We start from the raw sequence: 13128 nt of genomic DNA on the forward strand, positions 1-13128 counted from the left end.
ATGAAGTCAGGCTAGCAGGCAGTACTGTAAAAGTGGTGGTGGTGGGGGGAGAGAGAGAGAGAGTCTGTGTGTGTGTGTGTGTGTGTGTGTGTGTGTGTGTCTGTGTGTCTGTATGTCTGTGTATGTTATACCTATACATCTTGAGAGTTTGTTTTATAACTGTTTGACTTTCCTCAGTTTGACGTTATGTCAAATCTTATTCTATCGTCATAAAACAGCTGCCAGTGAATTTGATCCTTTCTTATTAATATCCAGTGGGATGGGGACAGGTGTGAATACGTGTGTGAGAGAGACCCAACATGCTTTAATCCTGATGATAATTTAAAATTTCAGTTTGGGCACAGATACTGTATTAGCACATTCAATCTGGAATAATCATTTCTTTAACCATCAAGAGTCTTCCTAGAGACTGAGGGTAGATCCCCTTTTTCTGAAGGCTAAAATGCTTCAGTTGAATCTGGATTCTGTTAGGGAGAAGAAAGGGCAAAATGACTTCCAGGAAGGCTCCTGTATACTACAGGAGGTGTTAGGTCTGGGTTATGGATGGATCCTTATACTACACTCAGCAGTTTACTCACCTTGCATTCATTGATCCACAGTTGGTGTACATTTTTGTTTATCATAGTGTCGTAATCTGGTTTGGCAAAGATGACTCCACCAGCAGAATTAAAATTAAAAACGAAGAGAGAAAGAGATTGGAGAAAATAAAACTGATACACAAGGCCTGAACTAAGGCAGAGGAAATCATCAAAATATGCTTTCCTTCTTAATTTTATTCGAGACAAAAATATGTTCTAGGGTTTTTTCTCTAAATTTGTGAATATTACTAAGTACTATATTTACTTTAACACAAAACAATAGAATATTACCTAAAGCAAATTTAGAATTTACTTGTATTTGTTCTTAATGGCTAATTATTAGCTGCCTAACACTCCTCCTACAGGCAAATTTATAAAATTACATCTTTTGCTTATAAAACCATTTTAGTATGCATATTGGCTCAATATTTATGAAAAAAAATTTTTTGAATAACCCTGTGAATATTTGAAAATTTTTAGTCTTCCTGCCTATCTTACAGTGTTATTTTTGTGGTTGAAATAATGTATTTGAAACTGTGTATATTATAAAATACTACAGAAAGATGGTCATAATACTGTTTCAGTTTCAAAAATTATGTCATAGTAAGATTCAATTCATACTTTTTTTTGGAGAGAAAACGTATATGAAAGAGTAAAGCAAAAAGAGGGCATTTCTTCTGCCTGACCAGTGGGACTATTGTTGTAATGTATTCTTGTGTGCATTGGTGAGTCCAGATGGAACTGGAATTGCAAAATAAACCCTATATGATGATGAGTTCATCAGGAAATAGTGCTATATAAATATGAAGTATAATTTGAACAATTACAGCTAGATATATACACTATAAGATGCTGTCATTTTTTCATAATTTTTAATGGATCTTATCACATTAATAAAAATACACTTCTTTCATTTTGGCTTGTGCCGAAATTATAACTACTTTTGAATATAGATTGGCATCTTTTGAAATATTTGTGCTAAAGTTGCATTTCTACTCTGCTGCCACCATCAATATAGTATCTTATCTAATAATGGCATCAGAAAAACTTCTGGGAGAACGTGGAAAGAATTATTTTTTCCTAATTGCCTATTGGTACACAAATCAAAGAGCATGAATGATAAGCCCATCCTGGCATATGATATCATTTCTCTTTTAAAAGCAGGTTTTAGAGATTGTACCATTAAAGGTGTGTGAAGTATTTTGAGGATCAGAGATCCATAGGATAATTTATAGGACAATAGAGTCAAAAAGTTAAGGCAGCAGAGAAATCAGACTGAAAAGAACTTTTGAGGCTATATGGTTCAATTTTTTTCCTTGCGGGTGGAGAACAGGTGTGTGTGGCGCTCAACTTTGATTTAGCCACCTATGCTAGGGGCAGAGTATGTTGTCACTGGGCAATACTGTTTGACATTCTTATGAATGTTCAGAGTTACTGTGCATTTGTGCAGATTAGGAAAGGTACCTTCTCTATGCTGATTTACAAAAGGTGCCCTTTCTTCCAGGCTAATTCAGCCTAAGGTCACTGCTTGTCAATCAGGAGCACTAGCTAGATCGCAAATCCAGCCTTCTCTTTGGCCAAGTGCCTTTGTGCTAGGCATAAACTGTACAAAATGAGAACTTGTGAGCTGACATTTGCCTGTTTGTAATTTTTATCTACTAGAGTTAATGTTACTTATTTTAGTAATATGAAATAAATGTGCCCCATCTATTGTAAAAGAGTCATTGAGTTTTTTGAAGACAGATATCTGTCTGCCCCTCATCTCTTGGTCATGATAGCTACTTCCATCTCCTTCAGTTACCTTTTGTATTAACAGAGCTGCTAGACCTTATCATGGTCGTTATCATTATCATAGTCAGAGACATTTATCTAAAGGAAACCTTGATCTTGGGAGTGCCTAAGTCATCAGATAATTTTAACTCCTGGGCAGAGAGCAGTGTTTGTTGTCATCTTCTTCTTTCTCCTATAATCATGTTTTTAACAGGGCTGTTAGCAAGCCCATTTGTATTGTTTCTCTAGTTGTTTTTGGCTCTACTTGAAGCCTTTCATTTCTTGGAAATGCCTCTTGTCATTTTAAATCTCACCTAGCAAAAAGCTAGGCAACCTAATGAAATTGTATCACAAAAGATTCCAGTAGCCTGAGGCATCACTCTTTCCAGTTTTACCTGCATTTTAATAAAAAAAAAATCTGAAAAGTAGATGTTCATGCATCATGTCTAGTTTGAGAGAAAGATAATTCTGTATAAAAGATTCTGTTTATTACCTCTTAAATAATTTTGGATGTAGACAGCCAATTCCATTCCCATCATTCAGATGTGAGTTAGGAAGTTGGAACTTGATGTCTGGGAACAATGAAGACTCATTAATGGGGTTTGTACAAAAAAGTGATATAATTAAATATGTATCTGAAAATGGTTATTCTGGCTAGAGTTGGGGAGAGGTTTGAGGGAGACAAGATAAAAGGCTATTGTAGTACAGGTTGAGTATCCCTTATCTGCAAGGCTTGGGACCAGAACTGTTTCAGATTTAGGATGGTTTTAGCTTTTGGAATATTTGCATTATACTTAACCAGTTGAGCATCCTTAATTTGAAAATCTGAAATTGAAAATGCACCAATGAGCATTTACTTTGAACATCATGTCAGTGATCCCAAATTTTTAGATGTCGAAGCATTTTGGATTTTAGATTTTCTGATTAGGGACACTTGTCTATACATAAAAGATAGATAGTGATCAGATCTAGGGAATTGGCTGGTAGAAAAGGGATGCTGTGGCATAATTTAAACACAGAAACAACTGGCCTTGGCCATAGAGTGGTTCTGGATACTGGAAGAAAGAGAGTAGTAATTTTCCTGTCTTGAGTGGATGATGGAACAGAAAAAAAATAATATGTTTGAGAGAGAATATATTTGAAGGTATACATAGTGGATTCTGTTTTGAGCTTACTAAGTTTGAAGCACCTACAAGACAGGAAGAAAATGACATTTCAGTATTGTATCCTGTGCAATAATTTTATCACCAAACCAAGAAATGTTTTCTTATGTCCAAATCAAATTTCACCTGATTTTATTTCAGCTGATTTTCTCATCAACATTCAGTATTAACCTTAAGACCTTCTCTTATCTTGTCTTCCTGAGAAAGTTGCATTTGCATTGAAGAGGGGAGGGGGAAATTCCCAGCAATGGGAACTGTGTTGGAAGACCTGTAAACTGTGAAGAATTTACATCTGCTATTTAGAAAGAGTACAGGTTGGCAGTTTCATAGGAAAAGGCAGATAGATGAAAGAAGAGGCTAGGTTACATTTTTTTGAAATTCCATTTGTCTAGCAACCCTCTATGTTTGTTTGGAGACGGATGATTTGAATCTGGCTCTCACTGATTCCAGGGCCCACAATACTCTTGTCTAAATACATATTTGGTTCTTTCTACTATATATCTAAATAGTAATCCAGATCACTCATTATCCTTTTGCCTATTTTATAACCACCTATTACTTCGTATTATAGATTCATTATTTCATTTGCATATATTGTCTATCTCTAGAATGCAAATTCCTGAGGCCAAAGTCCTATGCATTTTGTTCATTTTGCTAATATATTTTATAGATGTGGGTAGTCAGATTCTTTTCATTTTGTTTCTTTGTTTCAGATATTTGATTTTATTGAACTTTTACAATGTTACTTTAAAAATTACTATTTTCAGGCAGCTTGCATTAGTGTATAATCAAATTCCACCCACAATTTCAAAAAAGACTATTACAAATTTAAAAATAAAATAAAAATGGCATTTCAATCATAACACAGTTTTAAAGCTCATTATTTATTGGATTGGAAAAACTTTACCAATGTAAGCTTTGGTATATATGCAAGACTTGGTAAACTGATTCTTAGCATAAATATTTTTTCATAATATTCTTAATTATTTTTAATGTGTATATGTAAGATGTTATTTTGCATTTTAAGGCTGCAACTACTTGCTGTAGTTATAAAGGAATTATCAGCACACATTTTCTATGATAACCTTTCAAGTTTATTAATATTAATATTTTATATATAGTTTTATTATGGCTTTCTTCTGATTTAATATAGAGAGGTTTTATTCATGTGTTAATGGCATTTTGAATAAGCTATGGAAGAATTACAATGTAACACTGCTGGATACGGAATAATTCCTTTAGACACCAAGACTAATAATTTTTAACAATATCTAAAAACATTGTAGGAAAAGCTTGAACCGTGCTGGCACCAGGGACAGACAGGCATGAAAGATTAATGTAATCTTGCATATAATGACGCACATTCTTACACAAAAAATCCATCTGCAATGTCATGTCAGTCAGCAGAAATCTTTGATGGGTGGATACAGCTGGGCTGTCTCTTCTGGCAGAGCTGCCCTGGAAAATGCTAAATGTGGTTGTGATGCTTGGTGCCATCTGCAGTGTGCCCATTTATCCTGTCTTCATTGGCATTTACAATACTGCATGGGCATCAGTGACCGGGGAGACAGCGATACGGAGTGACAGATTCATTTCCTTGGAGGATCTGGGCCCTGACGGGCCTGTGTGCCACCCTCTTTCTTGGGTCTGGGTTTCTTATCATTGGTGTTGGCTTTACATTGTATTTTCACATCCAACAGTTCTAGTACACATTCTTCTGGTTTGTAAATCTTACACTAACCTTTCGACTAATTTATTCATGTAAGGTTGCCAAACCGATTTAACATTGACTGTTCGATGCCAGCTAATATGCCTTATTTTCAAAATACTGCTGCTCCTAAGCCTCTGATTTAAAGGACATGTATCTTATTTAGGGAATACTAAACACACAGGCACCAAGATAAATTCTGTAACCACTATGTGTGGGATATCCCAAATGACTTATGTAGTTGAAACAAATATATGATCTTTTACATAAAGCTATAAAACACATCAGGCCACTATACTTAATCTTCTTGCCCAAGATTAAAATATAAATATTCAAGAATAAATGTTGTTTTATGAATTGGCCATATGTTTCTCATATTATTTTGCCAGAACACGTTAAAAACTGTAGATCATTGTTTAAGACTTTCACTTTGTTTGTCTGTGTGTGTGTGTGTGTGTGTGTTTTCTTTTTTTTACTAGTACTGGAATATGAAGGGCATGCTCTGTCACTGCTCAAGGAATGCGAACTCCAGGGATTTGATGGGTAGGTTATATTATTAATCAGTATGTATCATATAGTTTATGTATTAAATGCTTTCACTAGTTTTTAGCCATATATTTGAAACCTAACATTTACAGCTCTATCTTGTTCATATCTATGTAATAATAATTAATGTTGATAATATGACGTGATCATCTACCTCTCAGGATCTGGCATAGGAAAGCAAAGAGAGGAATCTAGTTATAAATACTGGGAAATGACAGCGTACTACCCTATACTTACTAATGTGCATAAATTTGCATCTGTAATTATTGGCTTTTACCATTTATCTAGAAAAGCACTGATGGATGTTATACTAGTCACATGGAGGAACTATTTGATGATTCTCTTTTGCAGATTAATTGATAGGTTTAATAGCTACCCATTAGTTAATTTGCCTGTGATAGATTGAGAGTAGATATTTTATAAATACAAGTAAATAAATATATTATTTTCTGAAAGAATAAGAAATAATTTTAATTATCTCATAATGTAGTGACTATAATATAGGTATGTTATTCACAGTGGGCATTGGAAACCATTGTTTGCAATACATTGAAGTGTACAGAGATTCTTCACTGGCATACAAACATTAGAACCAAGGCAAGTGATACAAATTTCACTGCCATTTTTTAAAATTAGGTGAACCAATTTGCTAAAGTGTTCAATTCTTGTGTAAGACTAAAACTTATTATATTCCTTTAAGGAAGATTTTTTTCCAAGAGTAGATATTTGAGAGTTTAAAAAGGTGACAAGTGTGTGAATTGTTTGTGTTACATGGTGATGAGCAGGGGACAGAGACCCGTAAGGTCAGGAAAGGCAGTTAGGTCTGTACTTTCACCAAAGTGAACGGCATTAACCTTCCCAAAGAAGGATTTTGAATGTGTTGAGGAGGGAAGCGATCCATCAAAGTGGAGCATCAGCAGGGCGGTTTTTCAGAAATGCTTATTCATTTATTTATTTGGATGAGGAGAAAACAATAGTTGGTGAGAAAGAAAATTTGGTAAGTAAAACATGATTTTTCCAAAAGGAATTTAGTTGAGGGAAGTAAACTTGATAGCAATATTATATAAGTATTGGGAATAAAAAATACGGGGTAGGAGATTACTTCAGAACTTTCTACTTAGAGGTAGACAAAAATATTAACAGGCTTCGTTTAGAAAATTGTCCCACAAGTATACAATTTAAGGAAAGTACTTGGGGGAATCATGCCCACTAACTACCTATTTTAACATACGGCATAGTTCCTCACTAGATCTCATGAGTACATGAAGGTAGCTGCGTTGCAAATGAGTCCCTGCTTCAAAACTTGATTAGATAAAGAACGAGAATAAAGACATCACAAATATTAAGCTTGGTCTTACACAGCAGCATTATGAAGTGTTCTTCTGAATGTAGTATCTATTAATATGTTTTACTGGTATTTGTACTGGGTAAAGGGATGAAAAGAATTTTGCAGAACAAAGAAAGACTATTCCTGAAGTGTAGTATAGTAATATTTTTCTCTTTACCAGAACATATTTAATCCTTATTTATTTTTTATAGCAGGTGTGGTTATTTCTCAGTGTAGCACTAAAAGATGTATAGATTTTTCAGTTATTACTCACATTTTAAAAACCAAATAGTTTGGCCTAACCATTATTTGAATTGAGTTATGTAACTGTTTCTAAACTCTATGGCATGTTGATTTATTTCAGACTTAGAGTAATTTGAAATTTCTTCTGAAAATCATCTGTGTTCTAAGATTCTTTAAATTGGGTGTCCCCAACTCCCAGGCTGCAGACTAGTACCAGTTGGTGGCCTTTAAGAATGGGGAGGCACAGCAGGAGCTGAGTGGCAGGAGAGGGAACATCTCTGCCTGAGCTCCACCTTCTGTCAGGTCAGCAGCAGCATTAGATTCTCATAGGAGTGTGAACCCTACTGTGAACTGGGCATGCGAGGGATCTAGGTTGCACACTCTGGGTGAGAATCTAATGCTTGATGATCTGAGGTGGAACAGTTTCATCCTAAAACCATCCCTTTCCCACCCTGCCCCCCAGTCCATAGAAAAATTATCTCCCCACCAAACAAGTCCTTGGTGGCAAAAAGGTTGGGGACCACTTTAAATAGCTTATTTATTTTTGTGGGTTTAGTTTTCCCAGTAGAAGCTGATATGGTCATTGGGGTCATTATCTTAATTAAAAAAAAAAAGGCACTTTTAAGTCACTGTACTTAGAATTACATAGAGAAGTATATGAGGAGAATAATAGAAACATAGTTTCTTCAGTTACTTCAAAGGAACAATTCTCTTGAAAGTAAAATTACTTGAAAAATGGAATATTCTACATTGGTGAGGTTTCTATTCCTTAACCTGCTCTAAAGAGTGGCTATACGAAAATTTTTGGGGAAATTTATTGAAAAGGTACAGAGATAGGAGAACGTTAACCCCAAAATGCTATGACATTCCGATGAGAGACAGACTCATATTTTTTTAAGAACTTTAGCCTGAAGCACTTCCATCTGATACTAGTGGAACTATTAATAGGAATTGATTAGGAAATCACCTATACATTTTAGGGATACAGAAGTTATAGACAAAGACATAATATATGTAGGGTATACATTGGTTTGGTCCAGAGAGGAGGGACATCATGGAGCTGGTTGGGAGGGGAGCTCACAGGTCATAAGTAGATTCAGAGATTTTCTGATTGTCAGTTAGTTGAAAAGTTAAGCTTTTCTGAAAGATTTGAAGTCAGCACAAAGAAATGGTTGAGTTAAAAGAAATGGGGTTGTGTAGGCTGGACACAGTGGTTTATGCCTGTAATCCCAGCACTTTAGGAGGCCGAAGAGGGGAGATCACCTGAGGTCAGGAGTTTGAGATCAGCCTGGCCAACATGGCAAAACCCCATCTCTACTAAAAATATAAAAAATAGCCGGGTTTGGTGGCATGCACCTGTAGTCTCAGCTACTCAGGAGTCTGATGCAGGAGAATTGCTTGAACCATGAGGCAGAGGTTGCAGTGAGCTGAGATCACACCATTGCACTCTAGCCTGGGCAACAGAGCGAGACTTGGTCTCAAAAATAAATAAATAAATAAATATGAAGATAAATGGAGTTTTGGAAGCACAGGTTCTTATTAAAATAAATTAAAAATATTCTAAAAAATAAATTAAAAAATAAATGTGAAGATAAATGGGGTTTTGGAAGCACAGGCCTCTAGATACCAGACTTCAGAGAGAATAGATGGTCAGTATCTCTTATTAGACCTTAAAAGCTATCACACTCTTAGTTTAATCTTTCCTGGATCAGGAAAAGACCTGGAAAGTGAAGGAGATTCTCTATAGAATGGAAATTTCTCCTGCAAATGATGGCTTAGCAGGACCCTTTCAAAATATGTCAACAAAATACATTTTGGCATAAAATACTTTGATTTCCTCTAGGGCCTGCTATCTGTTATTTAATGCTATGCCAGAGTCAGGTTGGAGTTGGGGATCTTATTGCGACAAAGTCTGTTTTGTCAGTTTTGTGATCTATATCTTACTGTCAGTGCTGGTCAGTTGTACCTAAACTCCAAAAGGCAAGAAGGTATAAGGAGGCATATCCAACCTCCCTTCCTGTTATAACCTGAACTAGTTTTTCAGATTTTCTTTGGGATATCCTTGGCTAAGAGGGGAGAATCCATTCAGTTAGTTGGAGGACTTAGAATTTTATTTTTGTTTTTCAAAACTTATTTCCTATATTAAGTCACTGTACCTGAACATGATCTTAATGATTGAATAGTTATTAACATAAATAAGCTCACTTAATTTCACATTTGTTCTATTGTTAAACTGTTCTTCAAAATAAAATTCTCATAAGGCTATTTTACTAGGTTTCACATATAGAAAAGGTATCTAATATATTGAATAATATTGCAGTTTCTAAGGCCAAATTGTCGTATTTCAAACCCCTGTTTTATTACTTCCTACTGGTACGATCTTGAAAAAGTTACTTAATCTTTCTATGCCTTAGTTTCCTAATCTGTAAATTGAGGGTAACAGTACCTATTGCATACAATTATTTTTCCACTTAAATGAGTTAATACATGGAGAATGCTAAGGAAAATGTCTGATATATATAGTAATTACTAAATATTTCTTTATTGTTATAATTGTCATTTGTATTAGTTTCAAAGATTTAACACAGAATGTATTATGACAAAACTTCAGATGTTTCAGAACATGCTCCTAGGGAGGTCGCCTCTAATAACTCTAGCAGTATGGATGACGCTATAATTGTATTCAAGATTCTAGGAGTTAAGTGTTGCCATCTTATGTATATAAGCGTCAGGTTCTTTGGTGCTAAATTATATGACTTCACAGAGTCTTTTTGGTCACACCCATATGTCAGCATGAAGACAGGCATGGATCAAGAGTTACGTTTAATTTCATAGATTAGAAATCTCATAGAGATTTTTGAAATCAGGTAAGTTTCAAATCAAACCTTGTTTTTTTCATTTATAAAGATGGGGCTGTTACCTATTTTGCAGACTTCTGAGGATATAATATAGATTAATAAACATATTGCCTGATCTATAGTTTGTCCTTAGTAAATATCATTCATTTTCTCTGACTAGGTGGTCACATTGTGAACCTCCCGGAATTAGTTTAGACATAAGAAAAGAACGCACCTAATCAAAAATGACCTGAGTCATATCTTGAGTCTTCTAATGAGAGTAGACTTGGATACCCAGGCTATGTGGAGCTAGTGGGATGAGGAAGATGGAGACTAGAAGGGCAGATGGTGGGAACCAACTGAAAAGACACTTTCAGCCTCTGGTCCCCACCCTCCAGAGCTTCCTAAACTTAGAGAACCAGTAACTATTGCTGGCTGTGGTCCATAGGCAGTTTTGTTGGAAGTACAGTGTTTTTAAATGTATTGAATGCTAGTTGCTAGTATTTACAAATTAGGAGGCTCAGCCTTAAACCAGAATCTCTGGCTTCTCTAGAAAAACCAGATCTGGTTCCCTTAGGCCTCCCACGTTATATGAGTGGGCCACGGCGATGAAGCAGCTGCCCCTTTAGGTTGAGCCTTCCTTTCCATTCCTGCTGGGCTTTTTGGAGCCCTTGAGTTGTGACACCTGCTTTCACTGAGGCAAAAATCTACTTTCCATTGGGTACATTGGTGACATTTTAATACATAAGAATATTTTGCCTCTTTTGAACACAAATGATTATGAAACAAATTTCTGGTATCTTATGTTACTTTCCTGGATTCCACCCCCATAATCTACTTAACATAAAATCTTAAAGAATATACTAGTAGTACTACCTAGGATCAAAGGCTAATAACATTAAATCTAGAAGTGTCATAAAGCAATAATGTCAAGAAGATGAAATCCAGGTCAGGTTTGTAATGGCTGCATTCATATACTAATGATAATTAGCAGTTTCTTAAAGCTTCATATTTTATATGATTTTTTTTATTGCCATCTGTCTTTTCAGAGCTTTATTGAGAATCAGAATTTTATGACTTTGGTTGGTGTTAGTTGAATGAATTGCAGATGACAGTATTATTAACATAAACAAAATGAGAATGATATGGTTTTGGATGTTAACAGCAAAACGCTGGTCAGATGTGAGTTAATATGTTAAAATGTTTTCATATCTCTTAACACACTTAAAGTTATTTTGTCTACAGGGAATTAACTAGTTATTATGTTTGTGAAGTAAACTTTACCTATTTAGTGTTTGTGTCTTACCCATTGACACGTACTAACATGTTTGAAGGAGCATGTGAGTAGTCATGCACATAGACTACAGATTAGTAAACTATATTGAAGTCTAGATTTTATGAATTATTACCAATCATTCTGAAGTTTTGCCTTCTTTGCTTAATTGATATCTTTCTAGTGTTGTCTGTGTTGGTGGAGATGGATCTGCTAGTGAAGTAGCCCATGCTTTGCTTCTGAGAGCCCAGAAGAATGCTGGGATGGAAACAGACCGAATCCTGACACCTGTCAGAGCACAGCTTCCACTTGGCTTAATACCAGCAGGCAAGGGAGTGGCTACAGATTCATTAAACTGACCCTTCTCCCTCATTTCCTTTCTTACTTCCTAACCTAGAGAGCATAACACAGAGTTAACGAACAGCCTTTGAAAGATCCAGGCTTCTGGCATCCCCACTATCAAATGTGAGACTTATAATAAGTCATTTAATCTCTTAGAGCCTTATTTTTCTAATCTGTAGAATAGGGATCACACATATATTATTCACTTTATCACAAGGTGGCTGTAGTACTAACCTTTGGGTTAGTAAAGGGTTTAATATATAGTTAAACTTTCAGTATATGCAATGGTTATTCTTTTCTCTTCCCATAAAAAGGTATAATGATTACACAGTACCAGGTAGGAGGTTTCAAAACAGGGCCACTCCAGTCTAGCTGCTTATAATTCCATATGAGGTGAATATGGTAACTTGCATAATTGAAGTATAAGCAGATAACCTTGAGAATGCCAGAATTACTTGTGACTGGAAGGAGGATAAGGTTTGGAAGGGTGCAATTCTTAAGGACAAGACGTTTTATCTTTCCACTCACTGCCATTTCTTCAGCACCTAGAATAGACTATGCCACAGTGATGCTCAGTGAAGCCTGTTAAGTGAATGAATGTAAACAAGACTTCATATAGTAAATGACACTTGAATTAGGTCTTAAAATGGGTTGGAGCTGGCCTGAAAAGGTGACAGTGAGTTATTTTCTTGGCTGCAAAAATAAAGCAAAGGCAAAACCCAGGAGTGTTTGAGAAATAGTGAAAAGGCCATTCAATGGGAGATAACGGTATCAAAATAGACCCAACCATGGAGGCTCCTGCATGCCACAGTAAGGGCTCTGAATTGTATTTGATAAGCAGTAGGAAATAATGGGATGTTTCAGAGCAGGGGGCAACCTGATTGGAGCTTGTTCTAGGAGGGTTCATTTTGCCTCACTGTGTGGAACGATTAGAGGATGGGGGCAGGAGAAAATAGAGGTAGAGATAGGGAGAACCATTAGAGCAACACTGTGGTTCAGAAAAGAGGAAAACATCATTCAGAAGTTGATTGTATTATACAATCACTCATCCCAAATTATTTAAATAAATGATAGTGGAGGAAATTATGTTTTCATTTAAAAAGTCACACATCACTAAAAACAGAATATTTTTCCCTATGATAATAGAAAAGAAAAAATATATATTTTGATAACCCTATTCATTTTGTATGGATTTCAGTAAAATTAGTCTTGTTGATAAATTAACAGAGCACAAGATACCAAAATGCCCTTTTAGAGTATGAAGTCTTTCAGAAAAGCCAGAATTTAAAAGGAGAGAGATATTCAAATATATTCTGATAATTGTGGAGAATATAGAAAAAC

General features: G+C 35.4%; 1 protein-coding gene across 9 annotated transcripts in view; it reads left to right on the plus strand.

The window, feature by feature from the left end:
- CERKL (CERK like autophagy regulator) overlaps positions 1-13128 on the plus strand; it is a 145101-nt gene that overhangs the window by 88283 nt on the left and 43690 nt on the right. For 6 of the 9 annotated variants that reach the window (XM_074399392.1, XM_003921805.3, XM_039469950.2 and 3 more), the window contains 2 exons: positions 5699-5762; positions 11630-11772. The exons of the other annotated variants lie outside the window; for them this stretch is intronic. In XM_074399392.1, the coding sequence (XP_074255493.1) occupies positions 11709-11772 (64 nt within the window). In that variant the 5' untranslated portion in view covers positions 5699-5762; positions 11630-11708. The remainder of the gene's footprint in view (positions 1-5698; positions 5763-11629; positions 11773-13128) is intronic. 9 annotated transcript variants of the gene reach the window in all.

Source organism: Saimiri boliviensis, chromosome 5 (assembly GCF_048565385.1).
Source record: "Saimiri boliviensis isolate mSaiBol1 chromosome 5, mSaiBol1.pri, whole genome shotgun sequence".
Taxonomy (NCBI): domain Eukaryota; kingdom Metazoa; phylum Chordata; class Mammalia; order Primates; family Cebidae; genus Saimiri; species Saimiri boliviensis.